This window comes from Anguilla anguilla, chromosome 9 (genome assembly GCF_013347855.1).
Source record: "Anguilla anguilla isolate fAngAng1 chromosome 9, fAngAng1.pri, whole genome shotgun sequence".
Classification (NCBI taxonomy): Eukaryota; Metazoa; Chordata; class Actinopteri; order Anguilliformes; family Anguillidae; genus Anguilla; species Anguilla anguilla.
In genome coordinates, this window is record NC_049209.1 from 3,230,778 (window position 1) to 3,252,307 (window position 21,530).

General features: G+C 40.6%; 2 protein-coding genes across 6 annotated transcripts in view; one reads left to right on the forward strand and one right to left on the reverse strand.

The window, feature by feature from the left end:
- The window catches only part of LOC118236697 (solute carrier family 22 member 5-like), a 45,890-nt gene that overhangs the window by 12,690 nt on the left and 11,670 nt on the right, over nt 1-21,530 (reverse strand). For 2 of the 5 annotated variants that reach the window (XM_035435266.1, XM_035435265.1), the window contains exon 2: nt 1,365-2,751. In XM_035435266.1, coding sequence (XP_035291157.1) covers nt 1,365-1,458 — 94 coding nt within the window. In that variant the 5' untranslated portion in view covers nt 1,459-2,751. Of the gene's footprint in view, nt 1-182; nt 2,752-21,530 lie in introns of all 5 variants that reach the window. The other 3 variants (XM_035435269.1, XM_035435268.1, XM_035435267.1) reach the window with 3 other exon arrangements.
- LOC118236701 (solute carrier family 22 member 5-like) lies at nt 8,757-18,662 on the forward strand. Its single transcript, XM_035435272.1, has 10 exons — nt 8,757-9,258; nt 9,727-9,830; nt 10,402-10,556; nt 11,226-11,397; nt 11,971-12,097; nt 13,512-13,609; nt 14,799-15,013; nt 15,793-15,975; nt 16,446-16,581; nt 16,752-18,662. Exons 1-10 carry the CDS (start codon nt 8,860-8,862, stop codon nt 16,822-16,824), a joined length of 1,662 nt encoding a protein of 553 aa, XP_035291163.1. The 5' UTR covers nt 8,757-8,859; the 3' UTR covers nt 16,825-18,662.

Consider the following 21,530-nt stretch of genomic DNA (forward strand, 5'->3'; position numbering starts at 1 on the left):
CGAAGATTCCACCCTGCGCTGCTCTGAAGACAAAGTTTAATTAAGTTCAAAATCGAATTATGATCGAAAAAGATTAACCAGTGAGTGAGTAGGTCTTCGGAAATACAACATGTTATTATGAAATAAAATATAATTGTGACAAGATAGAGTGGCGGATTCTAGGCTACTTCCCATCTCCTTACCTGTCAGGTAACCTTGGCATCGGGTCTGACAAGATAGGAAGTCCCGTCAATAACGCCGCCCCCTTACCTGCCAGGTAACCCGTATATTGCATGCCAAAAACAACATGGTGGAGACGGCGTCCTTTGTGAAACAATGGCGTGGGGCAGGAGGAGGGTGAAACCACTGAGCATAGCCACGCTCGAGGTTCGTCGCACAGGAGCTTGACTGGAGCGTGCAGGATGAGTGATGTGTCGGATGTTATTACTTTACAGACTGAAGTTGTTCGACCGGGAGTCACGGAGCCGGTGCCGCTGTTTTAGTTTGGTTGTTCACTTAGCGAAATTTGCACAAACTTTAAGACTGATGTCTCTATTTATATAATGGACTGCACTCGATCTGCACTTTAGGATCTAATGATTTATGGATTGGTTTCATCTGCTGCTACAAAATGTTTTGCATTACTGCTTTCTGAAAATACCCATGTTTAACATTCGAATTTATCTATACTAGGCATTTACTAAAAGCTGTTACCTTTTTGTAATTTTGGCTGGTTGTGTTATCATTTGGGGACCAATTTATTTATATAATTCCATATTTATTTATGACACTGTCATACACTTTATGGCTCTAAGTATTTCTTTGGTTACATGTTCTTGTTTGTTGATGTGTTTTCATGTAATTTAATTTTGTTTTATTATTTTATCTGTCATCATGCTATATAGGTACTTTCTGCTTATATAGGCTATAGTTTTTATTTTTGTTTACTTTTCTGTTAGAATGTATTGATGCACACGCACATACTTATTTGACCTTACTGCAAATTGCTGCTTGTACACGTGTTTAGTACATTTTCCTGCTTTTTACCTGCCAAGGGACTACAGATGAAATTTAGCTATCAAGGATGCTCCACGGAAAAAAACATTTTTTTCAACAGCTGTGAATACTGCCAATTGGACATGAGTACGCCTGTATGGGTTTAGCGAGTCCAGTCAAAACCTTTACAATAGAAAATCCTGAAAACTGTCCAATTATCGGCGTATAGCCTACGTATGAGGCATGCCCCGCCGAACAGATGGCATACCTGACATCCAAATTAATTCCAAAATATTCCTGTCCCAAAACCAGGCAACTAGAAATCCTGTCCCCACCACTACACGGGTAGACAACACAACATGTTTTACAAAATAAATCTAGTTTCCTACCTATCTGAAGTCTTCGTCTCCCTTTGAAAAACTCACGCAGAACTTCCTCGCCGTCTATTTTTATGTCATGTTGTGGGTGTGGTAGGAAATGCATGGCCTAGACGACGAGACCCACAATCCTCTATGCTAATCCCCATGTTCCCCGAAAAAACAAAATAGTTGAAAATCACGGAAAACTGAAAAAAGCAGAAGAAAGTGCGCGCTGATATCTGTGATTATTTTGATATAGAGCTGTAACTGGTACTTTCATAAATTCACACGTTTATAGGCAGAGCATCCTGTAGCATCAACCTTTGGGATTTCTCTTTACATCTAGAGCGGGTTGCTTTTCAAAACACCTCTTAGCGACCCTCATATCTTTTTAAACGTTGGCACGCATAATTCCATGTTCAATCCTGTTACATTCGGAGCTGTCCAGTTTAAGATTCAGTTCTTGAAATTTCCTGAACATTCAGTTTGATTTTGACTTTGATATAGAAAGCTACACCTCCACCTTTTTTATTGGATCTATCTTTTCTAATCATCTTCTAGCCTGCTATGTAACATTCCTCTCCATCTCTGACTCTCAGCCAAGTCTCTGTGATGTGTCCTAACTTTGACATTACAGCCTCAAGATCTGCTATTTTGTTTTTAAGGCTTCTAGCATTGAAACGCAGGAATTTAAGGAAATTAAGGAATGTATTACGTGTCCCTCACGTGTAGGGACTACCGTTAGCCTTATGTGTCTTTTATGTGTGTGTTACTCCTGGTTTTGCAGTTTTCTCTACTAAAGACAGCCATGTCGCAGCATGTTTTGCCACTCAGGCCTTGCCTCAGGTTTTGCCTATTCCGGTGGGAAAGTGACGTCAATGCATACCTTCTATACAAATAACTGTCACACTTATAATTGTGAAATCTAGCCAGTGGCGATCTTCCATGTAACAAAACAAAATCTCACCATGTTGGTTTGCACTTGAAACTGGAACTAGCCTAAATGCACTATTAAAGATGCAAATTCTGGCATTAAAAAAAAACCGGCAGGCCCACTCTGTGGATCATTTCACTTAAATTCTCCTCTTTCATCCCACTCATGTTACATGTACCCCCATTCCAGCACTTACTGTAATTTGTATTTTCGTCCTAATATTTGAGCGTGTACTTCCCCCTAGTTTGACTTGCATAAGTAGGTTGGAATTATGTTCACTGTGTGAAATGAACTGTGTTCTTGACTATGAATAGCTGTTCGAAATGAGTATTGTACCTTATTGAACCTTATGTTTTGCAGTTATTCAAATGACCTTGATATGTACTTTTGTACATCGCTTTGGATAAAACGGTCTGCCAAATAAATGTAATGTAATGCATGACTCTAGTCGCCCCCAAGGATGTCCATTTGCTGTCGGTGGAGCTGAGGAGAGACAGACAGAAAGAGAAGACAACATTCTTAGTGTGAAACACAGCAAGCTACTTAATCACAATGTTATGACCATGATATTATCTCTTAAAGGCAGTAATAAAAAAACCAGTTATCCCACCAGATACGAGCAGACATTTAGCACTTTTCCTGCATACATTGTGGGCAGGAATCGAAAAACACGCGTTCCCGAACCTGGCCTCAAGTCACCTCCCAGCTGCATTCCATCCAATGCAAAACGTAAACTGTGCAGTGTGTCATCCAGCCGCCATTTCTTTTTGGATTTACATCAACTTGAAGATGATCAGGCGCTTAAGCAAAGCGATCACAAAACACACAAAGTTTTCTCCTGTTATTTTCGACCCCATCTGACATTTCCCCGCCAATTTAGTCCCTCTTTGTCTGTATAGTTTTAAATAACACTTTCAGTCATTTTGCTGCACAGTCTCTGCACTGGCCAGTTATCTGGCCATCATATTAATTTAAATGAGCCCGTGTACAATAAACTACTAGCAGGTACTTCAGTGAACCCTTATCAGACTGTACAGTGAGTCAAGTGCTCTGATTATTAATTTATGTTGCCTCAATTTAACCAGTAAGGAGACTTCACAGGTAGGAGGGCAGTTTACCCAGGATTGATTTATATATAGAAACAATAACACTTTAGTGTCTTATAAGCTCTTATGGGCTGGCCTCTACTAGGTGCATGACACTATAATAAATTTAATTCATTCATAAACAAGTTTATTCATATATACTGCCCCTTGACACATTTATTTTTTACATTATCATTGATTTGGGTGGGAAAAATCCCATTATCTTTGTGTGACTTACAGTTGTATTTTTTGCATTTGTAGCAAATTGTGCTGGTTTTACAGCCTTTTGTTTCTGGAAGTGCAGGCATGACTCTGCCTCCACCTGTGGCTCCAGGTGGAATTTCAGAATTCCACCTGAATCAATGCAGCAGGTGGGGTTCTGGGATGGTGTGGTCATCTCTGTATGTGAGGGGGTCTCAACTGCCCAAGGAATATCTTATTCCTAACTGCTCAAGGAATATTCCTAACTGCCCAAGGAATATCTTATTCCTAACTGCTCAAGGAATATTCCTAACTGCCCAAGGAATATCTTATTCCGAACTGCTCTGGGAATATCTTATTCCTAACTGCTCGAGGAATATCTTATTCCTAACTGCTCGAGGAATATCTTATTCCTATCTGCTCAAGGAATATTCTCCTCCAGTGAAGTTTCCCAGGGTTCCATCTTGGCTCCATCTCAGTCCAGATGACAAATGCATTGTTTGCAGACAGATGAATTGTACTGCTGAAGATGGCCAAAGTCCAGTAGCTTGTCATCCTCTTAGAACTGTATTTCCCTGTAAGCTTATCACTGTTGTCCACTCCTCCCTTGTTGTTGTAGTTGAGTAAAACTGGGTCTTGGGCCATATTTGACTGGCTTGCTGGTTATGTACTGACTGAAGGCACAACAGGCTCTGAGAGGAAGCAGTCAGTCTTAGTGCAGTGTAGCATCAGGCCCAGGATTGTACAAGTCCTGCAAGCACTCCACCCACTCATCCCACATCCCTAATCACAGCCCGTTTGTTTCTCACACTGTAGTTCCCACATGAACAGTGTGTGTGTGTGTGTGTAAGTGTGTGTGAGAGAGTGTGTGTGTGTGAGAGAGAGAGAGAGTGTGTGTGGGTGTATGGGTTTGTGTGTGTCTGTGTGTGTATGCGTAAGTGTGTGTATGCAAAACTTGACTGACCAATAGTCATAAACTTTATCTGAACACTGTTCTTGCACTTTGCTGCTTTCTCAATTACCGTCCTGTGCCACCTGTTGAAATTTGACCAAGAACAGTACCTGAAAGTCTGAACATAAGACAGGGGTTAAAGTTGTCAGTGTTGAATGTACGCCCCATCCCATTCCAGCACACAGAACAGCAGAACGGCACTGTGTTATTTTACCTGTTCTGTGTGACCCGTTACCATGTGTGAGAAACAAACGTTGATAAACAAAAATAAAGCATTTTAGAAAAGTACACCCTTCCCCATTGCCTGCATGTTTGCATGAGAAAGGCCTTTGTGATTTGTCCAAAATAGTTTTAATAAAACACGCTTTCTGCATAACTTACTACATAACTGCTTAACGTACATACCTTTCTCTAGAGACTGCAGATACTGCTAAAGCATGCAAATCTGACAATTGCCTGCAAGTGGCTTTTTTCCCCTCCTACACACAATAGGCAAGACGATGCCACAGAGAAGCAGTTTGTAGCCCGTGAATAGCAAAAGGGAGGAGCTCATTCAGCCATGTACTTTTACAGACTGTACCACTCAGAGAGGAATAAATTAAACAAAAGTAAAAAGTAATTATACAAATGACCAGTACTATATAGCCCCAAACGTTCCAAGTGTTTGATCAACCGATAAATACATTGAAATATTTGCAAACTCCGGAAAAAAACTTCTAATGACAGGGAGCAGCTATTAATGAAAATAAGGATGAGAATTAATATAATATAAACAAGCAGTGTGAAAAAGCCATTTCATCCTAGCCTCAAAAATGCAGTAAACACAAAGATATGTCTTTAACAAGGCATTTATTTGAAATACTGAGGCATTATGTGTATTTATCAAGACCCAACATGTAAAAAGTGTTTTTTTTAAATGCTGTTGTAAAAACTCTGTTTGCATTATCATTTTTAACCACTGGGGGGCATCATGGATACATTCTAGTTTGCAGGCGTGACCCAGGACCTTCCTATTGTATCTCTTCTTGTTTAATTTGTTTTGGCGACAGTTAAACATGCCAAATAGTATTTGTTTAAAGAATGTCCATTGAATTTCAGTTCTCTTATTCTGTTAAAAAGAATATTTGGACTAACAGAACGATTAAGCCAACCTCACCTGGCTTTTAAAGAATGACAAGTCCCCTAAACCATGGAGCTGAAACTAAACTAGAATAACAGTTCATAGGGATAGCTATTCCAATTACATCAGAGTTTAGTAGTCTAGAGGTCTAAACATGAATATCAAACATCCCTGCTGTGGTCACTGCACTGGACCAATGGCCCAACAACTTTGATTGTGAAATGTACTGACTTGTCTCCTTTTAAATGACAATGATTCCGACTGATTTGCACAATCTGGGCTCCACTGTACTGTGTACAAATCCATTATAAAGACACTGGCTGCGATTAATTGGTTTGTTTGTTGTTTTTTTTTGTTTTTTTCTTGAAAGAGAGATCCCGGAACTGCAGAAGAGCATAACAGAGACCTCGGACGTAAACAGAAAGCTTGAAATTATGTGGAAATTGGTCTCGCTGCAAAAAAATAAATAAATAAAAAATAGATCACAAAAAACTTTTGCAAAAACAATAATGTCTAATACAACTACTAATTTCATGATAAATATAGTTTTAAAGATTTGTTTCTGGCAGTATCTATTTGTTTTTGATGAGAACTTGGAAATTAAGTAATCCACCGCAGTGTTCAAATAAAGAAGATGACAAACAACTATACAATGACGCAGTGATTACAGATCACACATTCTTGCTTTGACATTTGATAACGTTGACAATTTTTTCAGTAGTCAAGTTTTATCCTTTACTTTGTACGCACACAAGAAGCACATTTCCCATTTCTTGGCCCCTTTCAGAATTACACCATAGTTTCTCACCTTCAAGCCAACAGGCGAAAAGCTAACGCGCTGCACGTGCTTGTACTTTAAATAGCTTTCGTGTTTAAAATCCTTTTGAGGCGCATTCAGGTCAGAGAGAAAGCACAGGGCCAAACCCGCAGCCGTTATTCTCACCCTTCTTTGTGAGTCTTTATTATTTACGGCACCCAGTTCTTAAAGGTTTTTAGACAATGAACGGTACAAATTTGTGTGTTTTTCAGGGAAATCAGTACGCATGTCTCAAATACGTTTTAATTTCAGATGTATTTTTACTATTCATTCATTCGTTCGTTCATTCATTTAGTCAGTGTTTCTGAGATTTTCTCTGAAATTTCTGAATCCTTAAAAGCAAGAAAATCAACAGTAGCATAAATGTGTGAATTTACGAACGGACCAGTAGCAGAACTACATCAAAACAAACAGTAATATTATACAGTGAAATGTACAGTGTTAAACCAACTCTCTGTACTCTGTCAGAGTTGTATTAACACTTAAAATTTTACTGTGTGTCAGCTGGAAAAGCAGATATAGCTCACTCCAACAGAAAACCGGCACCAATATGTTATAGAATAAATATTATTTACAGGTTAAAACCACAGTATTTTGCACTGTTTCACTTTTTTGGAGGAAGAGAATATTTGAATTCACTTTCAGACGTGATCATGGTGTTAGGACCCGGCTTCTTCCCGTGGAGTCACAGTCAGGAAGATGCAGGAACTCATCACTCAAGACAACAAACACTTTACTGAAGAAAGTGAAAGTTCATTGTAATCACACTGGCCAGCGGGAAGATCACTGAAACACAACACAAGTTTGCGGTACAGCAACCCACCCCACACTGGTCTTCTAGCCTGGTTTAAATACCCTCTGGGGCCTTGACTGGGTACTCATGTCCATCCCACCTGCAAGGGCCTATCTCTTTGTTCCCTAATGACATCGGTTTTGTACACAAACAACCTATAGGAAATTAGAAATAGGTCTCTGAAACATGCAATCTAGAGGCAGCTCCTTCTGTGTGCAGTCTTGAATTAATTCATATAAATCAGAGACCAAACTGTTAGATGTAACCACGTTAAATCTTTGATGGTTTTCCTCAGGGTGAATATCTATATTAACTCCCCGTGGTACACCGCACATTTTCTTTGCAGTGCATACCTTTAAACATAAAAATGAAAAGCAGAGCAGAGAAACTTAAAATTTGTCCTTTAGGTCCTGGAATGACAGAAGGCCCTCTTCCCAATGATATCCTTAAAGGCGTGTCCTCCCATCTCTCTCCACACTGAAAATTAAATCGGAAGGCCGACCAAGAGATAGATGTAAATTGCTGAGCAGGGGTATCCTTGTGCCACGCAAGATCAGTTTTTATTCGCTTTGCAAACTGAGTGCCATGCTGCAATGGAATTACAAATAATTGGTCTGAATTTTGATTTTGCTACTGAAGGGTGGGGATCGCCATCACCAAGAGCAGAGTGGCTAGATCGTGGGGACAGTTACAAGTTATTATTTATTTTATTTAACCTTTATTTAATCAGGTAAAAGTGACTGAGGACAAATTCTCATTTACGACACTGACCTGGCCAAGAAGGCACGCGTCAATCAAAACATACAGACATACATTCCTCTTGCTGACAAGTCTTGGTGAGGAGGAACAGAGCGAGTGAGTGGGTGTGTGTGTGTAGTCCAGGAGAAGATCAGTGAGATAGGCCGGAGCCAAACCATCTGGAGGTCACCAGGCGGTTTTTCGAATTGTATTTGGTTTACTGGCGGCCAATGTGGTTTATACAGGATTGGAGAGACGTGATCATATGCTTTTGTGTGGGTCAGTATTCTTGCTACGGCATTTTGGGCTAACTGAAGTTCGCTGATTGATCTGATTGAGATGCCAGTGAGAAGGGAGTTACGGTAATCCAGCTGAGATGTAACAAAGGTATGGATCAGAGTTACTGTGGTGGAGTAGGACATGGTGGGCCTGAGTGTACACAATACACATTTCAGGAAAAAGCTGAAGCTGTGCACTTGAGAACATATAGCATGAATTGCCTCAGTAAAAATTTACCCAGTGTACTGTAAGTCATACTTAGCATGAAACTTTTTTCAAAAATATCGGTTCAAATGATACAGTAATAATACGGTCACGATGAACTATTTTTTGAAATAGGGAAAAAATATGCAGCTTCACAGGAAAACACCCCATTATATTACACTACAGGCATTTGCCAGACGCTCTTATCCAGAGCGACGTACAACAAAGTGTATAGCCATAACCAGGAACAAGTATGACGAAAACTGAAGGTTAAACTGATTAACACTAACACAAAAGAGAACAGCAACAACGCAGTCTATGCAAAAGACCCCAGTCCCCGTCTAGAGGAGGCCGTTATAAAATCAGCAGCTGCAGTTCGGTCTGCACTCATTTGTGTTTACAATGCCCGCGTCAGACTACGACGATGTCACCAAATTTCTGGGAGAATGGGGACCTTTTCAAAAACTGATCACGTTACTCCTCTGTATAAGCGTAGTTCCCAACGGATTGTCAGGTTTATCCATAGTTTTCATCGCTGACACGCCACCTCACCACTGCGTGATACCCCCAAAAGCTAATATTAGCGCCGAATGGAGAAACTATTCTATTCCACTGGAAGAAGACAACGGGGTGATGCGCTATAGCAGATGCACCCGATACAAACTGGACGTAATAAAACTCCTTTCAGACAATGGGTACGTGCCGGGAATCGACGTGAATGTTACTGAAATAGAACAAGAAAGCTGTAAGGATGGGTGGGAATACGACCGCGAAATTTATGTTTCAACTATTGTGTCCGAGGTAAGTCAACAAAAACGCAAGTTAAGAGGCTGACGCGTCTCTGAACAGGTATCACATAATTACATTTCAGGAATTGAGCAGTTTTGTCTCACATAGCTTGCATACCAGTTTTATTTGACTTAATATGGGAAATAGTAAAGAGGTTAGTAACCGTTACCAGCAGCATTTTGTATTAACTTTGGCATCATCGTTCATTCATTCTCTACTTCACACAGCTACACGTAATATGAAGTGATTTAAGTCACATTCAGTTCGAAAGTATTCTTAGAAAACATCGCAAACAATAAGTAATTACCACTGGATAAGTTTTTGTAAATCAGATTTTGAAAAGTCTAAATGTATATTTTTTTTATGTAGTCACGAGAATGGTCCGGTATATATTCAGTATTGTCCAAAATAATCCGGAATATTGCCTGCACAGTCTTGTAAATGTCTAACTTGTGCAGTATGTATGTGCTTTGTTCTCAGTGGGATCTGGTGTGTAGTGACGGATGGAAGGTCCCCATGACGACCTCTGTGTGCTTCTTCGGTGTCTTAACTGGATCCTTTATTTCTGGACAAGTATCTGACAGGTAATATAGGCTACACTTTATTTAAAAACTAACCAGGCTGGCCTAATTTTATAGCTATCAATCTTAGCTTAAGTTAGTTGCATAATCAAACAACTATTGAGTGGTAACTCATTGGAACCAAATTCAATTTTTCTTTGCCGGCTTATGAAATGATAGCCTCCATCACTGTGTCTATTGACCAGTATCTGGCCCCTTCTGTTATTGTATTTAAAACACTGTCGTATTCATCGTGTGTGCGAGTAATGTAGCTAAATATTTTGAATGTTCAAATTCGACCAGTTTCAAATGGGTTCCTGTCAGTTCATTACCTGCATATGTAGAAATGGAAGCATGGCATGCCGTTTAAGACCAATCATTCATGTCTAGGTATATTATCTAGATATAAGTTCTCAGAAAATTCTGAAACAAAAACAGGAAGGTGCCTTTTTAATTATCAAACATGTTGTTTTGACCAATGCATGTACAGAGAATACTTTTTAAAATAGTTGCAACAGGCTTTCTCTTTAACAGACTTTAACAGTTTTGTGTGTGTGTGTGTGTGTGTGTGTGTGTGTGCGTGTGTGTTTTTTAGGTTTGGGAGGAAAGTCGTTCTGTTTGGAACAGTGGGAGTTCAGACTTTGTTCACATTCTTCCAGATTTTCTCCACGTCCTGGCTTATGTTCTCTGCGCTTTACTTTGTCGTTGGGTTGGGACACATTTCCAACTATGTCGCAGCATTTGTCCTCGGTAATTATGAGTCCCTGTTGTCATTTCATTCAATATTATATGTCATTTGCTAAAGGAGTTGCTAAATAATTGTGAAATATTTTGCCATCTCGCAGTCATTTTGTCTACAACAGTTCTCCATGGCCCTCTCCACCATTTTGTTTGGCCCAGGTTGTACTGGCCAGCTTCTCTTTCCGCAGCAGCCTTTGCTATTAATTTGGGAGGGCACAGACAAGCATGTGCTTACCTCCCAAATCCGCAACGTGAAGCAACTGCTGTAGTTTCAATTTCCATGCCCAGAGAACACACCTGGGCATGGGCAACTGATCTATCAAAAAAAAAAATCATGTGTGTAGATGGTATATGCACCTTAGATCATACACTCATATGTGAATGAGATTTATGCCAAGTTTGATGTATGAGGGCCCATAGGTGTAGTACTGAAAAAGTTGCAAAATATTCACACTGGTATACAGGTAAGTGCATTTGCTCATGAGATTGGGTTGGATGGAGGTTATTCTTCTGGCAGGACTGGCATTTCAAAATTAGGGGTGATCTATAATATATATATATATATATGTTATATTGTTATATTAGTTATTGTGCAGTTCAGCTTTGTTCCAGTTATACATAAAAGGCTGCCGTTTTCTCTGAAATTGTCTTCCTGGTCTCTTTAAATCTTGTTTAAAGGAGCAGAAATTTTGAGTCCACGCATTCGGCTCATATACTCCACAGTGGCCGTGTGCTTTTTTTTTGTCCTCGGCTACATGATGCTTCCCCTGACGGCGTTCTTCATCAGGGACTGGAGAATGCTGCTGATAGCCGTCAATGTCCCGGGAGTTTTCTTTTTCCCCCTCTGGAGGTAGGTGTGTCTTGCCCTGTAGTTCATGAATCACACTGCTTTGTGCACACAGATATAATTTCAGCCATTTTCCTCTTTGGAGTTGGGTGGGATATTGGCCGTCATGTGAGAATTTGTGACTCCCAGAATGCTATAGTCCAACTCAGGAAGTGGAACATAGATGATTTTTTTCTGATACCGTTTCTCCTTCAGTGTAACACAAGTTTTTATTTCATCGTACGGATCTATCTCTATCCTTTACAGAACACTAAAATCCCTTTCACAGTGAAAATCACTCTCCAATGCAGACTGACTTTGCGTTGAGACAGGTTCATCCCGGAGAGCGTCATTAAACATTAAATACTATTACTTATTGTTCGTCGCCAAATGACATGGTCGAACTCAGGAGGTTAAACAGTGTTTGTGAGATTGTCCCATGAGAAAGATGCATCAATCAATACGACATAATCAAACACCAAGAAGTCACCTGTATTGTAGATCACAGTGCTATTGTCAGTAGAAAAGTATTATAACTGTGTAGAAAATGCGTAGCAGGGTTTTTGAGCTGAACCTCAGAAACAGTGCCTAACGCAGGTTCATCCCGGAGTCCCCCCGATGGCTTCTCTCTCAGGGCCGGGTGGAGGAGGCAGAGGCCATTTTGAGAGATGCTGCCCGGAAGAACAGAGTCACAGCCCCGGAGGTCATCTTTGCACCTCTCCAGGTCCTCCTAATTTTACCTTCATACAAATGTCTCCACAGTTGGCATTGCCTGTATTCCATCAAAGCACCTTTCCTTTGCATTTTGGTGGTAGAGCTCAGTGGGTCTCCAAACTAAGGTCTGTGAAGACCTTCCAGCGGTCTCTCCAGGAAAAATAAATAAATAAATAGATGCCCCTTTTAAAAAATGTTTTGTTAATATTTTCATGTTTGGAAGATTACATCATTTTAGAGTTTAAGTATTCTCGATTACGGCATCCATCACAGCACCCTTCAAATTTTCTTTTGCAGTTTGGTTGTGGAGCTCAACTAAAGTCTGTGAGGATGTTTGGCTTCCCAGAAAAAAACTGAATAAAGACAAGAGACAGTGAACGTACACTCTCAGAAATAAAGGTAAAAGGGAGGTATATTTTTGTTCTTTAAGGAACAAATTTCCGCAATGTACCCTGAAACTTACAAAAATATTCTATTTGGTTACTGATGAGTACCTTTTACAAGCAAAAAAAGTACAAATGGATTAGGCTATGTATTGCTGGCTATCTGTGGAGTTTTACGTACCAATAGGGTACCATCGCAGTGAGAAGCATTTGTTCCTCTTCAGGCATCTATTCCTAACTTTTTCTGAGAGTGTATATAGCACGTCTGTTTTTTTTATTGTTTAGAATGACTTGAACCCTCACTTTATGGTCTGACATCTCAGAAGTCCCATCAAAGCTAAAGCCAGTACATTTGTCCATATCTAGTTAAAAAGCATTTGTGAGACTTTTTTTAAGCAATGCTCTCAGTTGTGAAATGTGCTATATCCAGAAAACCTGTGGTCCTTTGCGTAATAATGCCAAAATGCCAATATTTCACTCTAATGAGAGGTAACAAGCAGTCAAAGTACATTTTCATTGGAATATCATTCAAATGTCACAAAGCAAAGTGCAAGGTCTCACTCAACAAATTTACTCTGTTAGAACACATTGAACACACAAGTCTACACAAACATAATTAAAAACATATAAACATCCCATAATGGGAATAAAGATAAGAATCCGTTGAGTCAAATTTTGGTAGGTGAATTGTTTTGTTATTCATCTCTTGATATGCTGTTAGTATTTACAAACCTTTATTACTAATGTTGACAGGGAGGGTATGGGTGGGGTCAAATTGATTGGTGCCATTTTGAAGCTGTAAAAAATCTGACTTGCCTCCTATATTTAAAAAAAGCAAAATCTGACAAATCTCTAAAATTCTCCATGCATAATAATCTCTTCATATGGTGTCAGTAATGGCAACTCAGCAAATTCAGCTCAGCCCCGCAAGTGCACAGATGTTGGATAGTTGACATAGTTTGTATTGTTTTGGGGTCTCGAGCCTGGACTGGGCCACCGTGGTTAAAGTAAACCCATTTATTGAGACACGTGTTGCCCTAGGTGGAAAACAAGACTGAAAAACTGAGCCGCCACAACATCTGCGATCTTGTGAAGTCCAACAACATCCGCTGGGTCACAATCATACTGAGCTTCGTGTGGTGAGTGGCCTAATGACACTAAACACATGAGGCAGCTCAAAGCCAAGAGAAACAGATTTGCTTTTATGTAACTTGTTGAGAGCTGTTGGCTAAAACCCCTTATAGGGGCAGACCACTCAAAAATGCAAAAAGCTATCCACGAAGTACACTGACTGTATATATCCGTCCATCCATTGCCTATACCCGCTTATCCTGGGCAGGGTCGTGGGGGGTGCTGGAGCCTATCCCAGCGTGCACTGGGCGCGAGGCGACTATATCTTTCTTGTAGTACAATCCCCAGAGCTGCATGCAATACTCCAAGTGTGGTCTAACAAATGCATTGTATAAGACAAGTATAACTTCCTTGAATTTATACTCAATACTTTTGGCTTTATATCCCAGCATCCTGTTGGCCTTTTTTACTGCTACATTAAGGCTTTGATGAACCATTACTCCCAATTCTTTTTGAAATTGAGCACATTCCATTTTTTATTTCCAACATGCTGAACTTTATATGTGGCTATATTGAATTTTATTTGCCAGGTTTCCACCCACTTCTGGATTTTGTTTAAATCTTCTATGATTACAGTTTCTAAAGACAGTCTAAAAATACCTGGCAAGTGGTTTTAATATGATCTCACCTAACTCTTTGAGTACCCTTGGGCATTTGCCATCAGGCTCTGCTGCCTTATTTGTCTTTAGATTATGCAATTTATCTAGTACTTTCACGCAAAGCCTCAACCAAATCATGCCAATATTCTGGGGTGCAGCATCAACGTTTTTTTATTTTTATTTTATTTTATTTTTTAAAGTTGGTTCAACATTATTTTAACAGTGTTGACACTGTGTACCAGCTTGCTTTGGTTGAGAACTGTGTGGATATACACAGTTGGTGTACTTTGTCAGAAAGGAGTTTTCGGTGAAACACTGCACAACAAAATCTGTGGATGTTTGCGAGTAACCATGGCTTTTTGGAAGGAGATGTTACTGTTGAGTTTTTTGCATGAAAACTTTTGCCACCTTGAGTGGCACAAAAAACTTTGTCCCGTTGAGGTCCGTTGTATCAGGGTCAGCAGCAATGGATATCTAGAAAACTTGTCAAATCTCAGTGAAACTGTCTGGATGGATAAATTGCACTCTGGGTAAGTGAAAACAGCTTAATTTCATTTTTGGGTGAACTTGTCTGCCCCCCCCCCCCCCATTCTTTCAGGATGACAATCTCCGTTGGGTACCTCGCCTTATCATTGAACACCTCCAATCTGTATGGGAACTCTTTCCTGAACTGCTTCTTCTCAGCGGCTGTCGAGGTCCCGGGCATTATTGTGTCCTGGCTCTTATTTCGCTCTTGCCCAAGGAGACTGTGCCTCTTCACCATACTCTTCCTCGGCGGAGCTGTACTACTGTTCGCTCAGCTCATACCAAGAAGTAAGTAAGTAAGTTCCATCAAGAGCTGTGATGGGAAGTTCGATTATTTTTCCGGACTAATTCGCAAATTTGTAAAATGAAAATAATTTGAATCTTTTGATTCGTTCACTTCAGTAATCCCCGCTTCCCCAGAGCACACAGAACCCCCCTATTGGCGAACAAAGACTTGACAATGTTGTGACTCCAGAATTACAGTTCACAAACGATTGGTTCAGACATGTCGCGTTCATTCAGTGGAGTGGAGATAGCCGTTCTTTGGCGTGATAGTTCAAATTGGCCCATGAGTGCTGAATCATTGCAATGCATGGTTCAGTGCACCAGAGGCTTACTAAACTGCAATACCTCGAGTAACCACTGGAGTTTATGAGCTTCACGGAGAATGACAATCCCTGGTCCCCTGGTTAGGAGAGAAAGCCTGCCCCATGATTTGCTGTGACACAGTGCCCCTTACTGGCCAAACATTTCTTCTGGCAGCCACATTGTTTTTGCAGTTCTCAAAAATTGTAGAGAAGGAAAAAATGTAGGCCTATTTAAAAGACATAAGACATAAGAGCTGAGATTTTTTGATATATTATGACCTGAGCTTCAAGACAATATACAAATTTTATTTCGGCAGAAGACAATTCGAGCAAAATATTTTTAAATTACTGTTTCTGACAGTATTGTTCAAGCTATGCTGTGTTCAAACAAGCCTCAACACCCATCTTCCATGATACCCTCATGTATGACCCTTCCTTGGTTGCGATTGGTCAGTCCTGTTATCTCTTTTCACTGAACAGATTTGAGTTCGGTATCTACTGCACTGGAGATGACGGGAAAATTCTCCTTCTCAGTGGCTTTCACTATCGTGTATGCCTTCACGGCGGAGCTGTACCCCACAGTCCTGAGGAACACCGCCGTGTGCGCCTGCTCCATGGCGTCTCGGCTGGGGAGCATTTCCGCTCCCTACTTCATCCACCTGGGTCAGTGAGGCCCGACACCTGCTCCCCCCTTTCTGGCTGCACCCCAATTTCGCCAATGCCCCTGTCAATAAGCGTCCCACTTTCACCCGTGTCCCTCTTTCTGGCTGCATCCCCAATTTCTGTCAGCACCCCTCCTTCTGCTTGTGCCCCTCTTTCAATAAGCACCTCTCTTCCATCAGTGGCTCTCTGTCTCCTTTTCTTCCTTTCTTGTTCTTCATGTCTCAGACACATTGTTGGCCCTCCCCTGCTGCGTAGCTACTTTTCCCTCACTAGAGGCTGGCACATTACTATCCACTTTTTCCTTGCACGGTTTTATTTGTTCATACTTCTGCATTGAACTTGGGATAAACCCATTTACAGAAGAAAAAGAAATAAAAACCTTAATTCTCCATTTCCATTCATGTTTGGTTTGGGCTTTCATTTTGTTCTTTGCCTGACCGGGTGAGATGGTACCTTTTTCTGTCATACAGGAACCTACTATAAGCCCTTGCCATACTTGTTAATGGGGAGCCTCAGTGTTTTGGGGGCGTTGCTTAGCATCCTGCTTCCTGAGACCTATGGTTTACCTCTCCCTGAGACCATCAATCACATGCAGACTATTCAAAGGTAAGACAGCCACAAGGTGTCTGCTCCCTCACCTTCTGTGATCAAATGGTTTTTGTCTTTAGAGCACTTGGGGAGTACGGTTGTCATGCTTTTACAATTTGAATATTTTTTCCTAATTAAGGAAAATTCCAGTATTTAATCTTTTTTTCCCCCCATTTTGTTTTCCTCAGGTATAAAAAGAGGCAAAGATCAAGTAATGTTACCAGAGATACTGCAGCAGTGGAAAATGCCTCAATGTTGTAATGACTGGATTACATTAAAATAAGAGATGCTGGATTATACAAAGATTGAGATGTTACTTCTCACACATGCAACATGTGTGCACTACTCTTAAACTTTTTATACTATCATGGTGTGCATTTATAATATGTATTTATAATGCACTGATAATACATTTAGGTTTTATTAAAGAAGGGGAGTTATTGTTCATGTATAAATTAATAGGCAAAATGTGTACACCCAAACTGTTACTGAAAATGTGTATAATCTGACAAAACAATATGACAATATCACTGAACAATATGACAGGGTTCCTTTTTTCTCACCAATCTTGGCAGATTTCTGTATTTTAAGAACATTAGTCAAATTGTGTAATGCTTGTTTATTTACAAAATGTATCTGCCAAAGATTGTGGTCCTGAAAATGACTCGTTAAAAGCAGTGAATTATATTACCCATAAAAACCGAACTGAAAATTGTAGTGGTTTATATATTGAAATTAGAACTGATTCGCCTCTTCAGTTGGTCTATAATTTCCTGCAGAACTTTTCTCATCAAGTGGCAAGATGAAAATAACACAGTTACATGAAATAATTTAGGAAATGTAGCACTGCTTTGGAATAGAGTTTGTGCAATTTGTGTGAGCTAAGATTGCCAATATTGTTTGTTGTAACTTTGTCTCATTTATCATAATATCAACAGTTTTAATGGCAGGCCTAGATTTTTCTTAATGACTTAATATATAGTTTTAATTTACAACTTATAATCAATGCTTTTTATGTGTGAGTAACTTGGCAGGTGCGTGAGTAACATGCAATATAAATGATACGTTAAAAAAGTTGTGTAAGTCGCTCTGGATAAGAGCGTCTGCTAAAATGTCTGTAATGCAATGCATGTGTATGCGTGAGTAGCTTGACATTTTTGTACGTTGAAATTAATGTTTGAAGAAAATGTTTTTTTATTTCTTTTAATTTTATTAATTATTGCTACAATTTGGAACAGCACACTTGCAACCGACTTTATGTCATGTCCTAGTTAGCCAGACAGCTAAAACTCTTAACTAATTTGTAAATTATTAGTTCAAGATGAACTGCTAGTGTTGCCTCCCTTGAGCAAAGTACAGTAAATATCCAGCAGTACAAATGGATAGGCCAACTATGTAAAAAGAAAAAGAAAAAGCAACAGTTGGGTAAATTCCTCTGGATAAGAGCATTTGCTAAATGTCTATAATGTCATGAAATTTCATTACAACAATGCAGACCAATAACAGGGAAAACTATATAGCGATGCGCAAGTGGTGTGGCATTTATCTCTGTGTGGTTTGGATGAGGTGTTCACTTAACAGGAGCAGAGCACTGGCCCTAGAAGACAGCAGGTAATCATGGGCAGTATACGGCGTGGTGATGAAGCTGTGTGTGTGCATGCGCGTGTGTGCGTGTGTGCATGTGTGTGTGTGTGTGTGTTTGTGTGTGCTGTGTGTCTCTGTATGCGAGCCTTGTCGTTTCTGCATTTACTCATCATGATGTGCACATTAACAGTACTCCTTGAGAACTGTTACACAAACTGTCCTCCACAACATTGTGTGAGTCCAAAAAAAGAGGAACAGGTGGAAAGATGTGATGCAGTTTTAAGTTTCAGGTGGATGCAGTCCAGAGCTCAAGACAAATAAGCCACATTTTTTCAGCAGAATCGGTCCATTTGGCCGGAGAAATCTCAGACTTCCTTCTAAAAAGCATCCGCTAATGAGCTCACACCAGTCTGGCACCCAGTGGAGGGAGTTGAGAGGCCCCTCAAAACTCCTCGTGAAGGTGTGCTGGCAAAGCCGCTTTAAAAGTTACAGTACATTAAAGAAGAATTCTGCCACATTGGCCAAATGCGTCATTTGTAGAGTTCTTTTTCAATGAAACGTTTACCAGTATTTCAGGGTAAATATATAGGCTACCGCTTGTAGCCAGCAGGGGGCCCCAAGCAATCGCATGGTTTCTGCGGTGGCAAAGCCCACCTGTGCTGGCACCCCGTTATTGCTACTCTCACGCACCACTCCCCTGCTGTGAAAAAAGGCCACCGGCGATAACCCTATCCCCAAAAACCCTGTCCAGAAGAAAACCAGACCAGTCGCACCCACGTCAGTTGTAATGAAGTGACTAGAGTCGATCGGGGCAGGAAACATGCACGCTGACATACAACAGTCTCTTGACCCCTATCAATTTACACATAAAAACAAAAGTTGCATAGATGTGTACCAACGTGCACCTCAGCCAACCCTTTTAAGAGCTGGTTTTCTGAAATGTTCAGTTAAGAACATTCTAATGCCATGTTTGTGACCTCACTTTAAAGAGTTAAAGCACCTTGGAAGGGCTGGCAGGCCTACGGATGGCTACTGTTCTAGGACTTTAGCCTGGCACTTAATACTATACTGCCACACATCCTCCTCATCCTCATTTCACCTTGAACACTGACGATTGTGCCAGGCCAATTATACAGCGATCTTGGGGTCTTTTTTGAGGACAATCTCGGCATACCTGTAGGACAGGTATGGGCACATATTAACCAACTTCTGCACTTCCTCCGCAAGGTATGAGGCCTCATCCTCTCACTTATTCACACCTCCATAAATCATTGTCCTAACGCAGGGTCCCTGCAGCGGCTACGGGTCATTGGGCAAGGGGTCATCTGTTTGCTGTTTAACTGCTTAGATTGACAGCAGTGGGGCGACATAGCTCAGGAGGTAAAAGCGGTTGTCTGGCAGTCGGAGGGTTGCCGGTTCAATCCCCCACCCTGGGCGTGTCAAAGTGTCCCTGAGCGAGACACCTAACCTCTAATTGCTCCCAACGAGCTGACTGGTACCTTGCATGGCAGCCTTTCACTGTTGGCGTGTGAGTGTGTGTGTGAATGGGTGAATGAGAGACATCAATTTTAAAGCACTTTGGATAAAAGCGCTATATAAATGCACTCCATTTACCATTTAGCAGGACCAGGGAGAACTGGTTCCTGGTTTAGTTTGCAGTTGGGCAACCTGAATCTCCCTGAAGGCAACCTCTGGTCCTTTGTATGTGGCAGGGCCGCTCAACCTCATCCCCGGACATCTACAATCCCGTCAGCTCAAGGAGATCTCTAGCAGTTGAGCTTCTTCTTTGCAGAACTGCTTTAATTCAGACAAATTTGTAGGTTTAAGAGCATGAGCTGCTTGCTTCAGGTCCTGCCACTGCATCTCTACTGGGTTCAAGTCAGGAGTTTGACTAGGCCACTCCAAAACTTTAATTTTGTTTTTCCCAGCCACTCAGATGTGGATTTTCTTTTGTTTTTTTGGTAATTGTCTTGCTGTATAACCCAATTACGCTTCAGCTTCAGCTAAAGGACAGATGACTGGACATTCTCCTTAAGAATTTTCTGGTACAGCGCAGAATTCATGGTTCCTTTAATAATGGCAAATCGTCTAGGTCCTGAGGCAACAGAGCATCCCCACACCATCACACTACCACCACCACGTTTAAAAGCTGTTCTGACCTCTTCTGGAATTTCCTTTGATTGTGGCATAGTGTGACTGTAGAAACTTTGTGGTGACTACTTCACTCTGATGGTAAGGTTCAATATGAGTGAGGTTCAGATTCAACAGGGCTGGCTACAATCAAGCCTGGCTGTGTTCAATCAGCTGAATATAATAATCAATTAAATTAGGTTAATTGGTTGAGTAACTAAAGGGGGGCAATTACGTTTTCACATGGGTGATATTTGTCTTTTTTCATTAAATTAAATCATTTTTAAAATGTATTTTGTTTTTACTCTGTTTTTCATTGAATATTACATTTGATCTAAAGATCTGAAACTATTCAGGGTAACAGAAATCCGGAAGGGGGCAAATACTTTTTTCCTGGCACTGTACATACTAAAATTATATATAGACCTTTCCCTCATTTACTCCCCGGTTTAGGCTACATAACTCAAGATCGTGGCGTTGGTTTTGGAGTTTACCGCGATGCTCCAAAGTTAAATAATGGCCATGGTGCAGTTAAGGAATGCAAGCAATGCGAGAACAACCTGTACATGTAAAAGGCCAATTAAACTTGCAGACCTGGGCTGTGTATCCTTGCTTTGGTTCATAAATGGGCATGGCTTATGTGGCAGAAGGGGCTGTACCTGTACTGTCTACCTGTGCCCTCTCTCTCATCTTCAGGTGCCATTTTTCTTTTTTCACAGCAAATATGACACAAAATGTTCACAGCCCCACTTGTTGGTTGTACAAGCCCTACACAATACCGCGGTTACAGAAACTATACATTTTTATTATTACCCATCATGTTTTTCTTTTTTTCCTTGTCTTTGAAGCAGTGATATTGTACCACGTCTTTCTTTTCTCCTTTTCTTCTTTGAGTGTCTTTATGTTCTTTCCTTTTCTTCTTTGATTGCGTGTTACGTACCATGCCTCTCTGTTATGTGTTTATCCTTTGGTAACATGATAATTGACATTGCTGATAAAGCTGATTTAAATGGAAGATTATAAAGTTACACCTATGGCGGTGCATGCAGCTGAACAACAACATTTATAGCTGTTGGCTAACGAGTGGCTATTTATCAGTTAGCTTTGTGATAAGAGTTACCTCAAATTGCAAACAACGTCGCAACGACTACATTACAAAGGGCAAGAAAGGATAGGGAGCCATATAATGCACTGTTACCATGAGGCCGCAACAAAAAAAAAAAAGAAAGACTCATGCAGGTCAGCTGTCATCT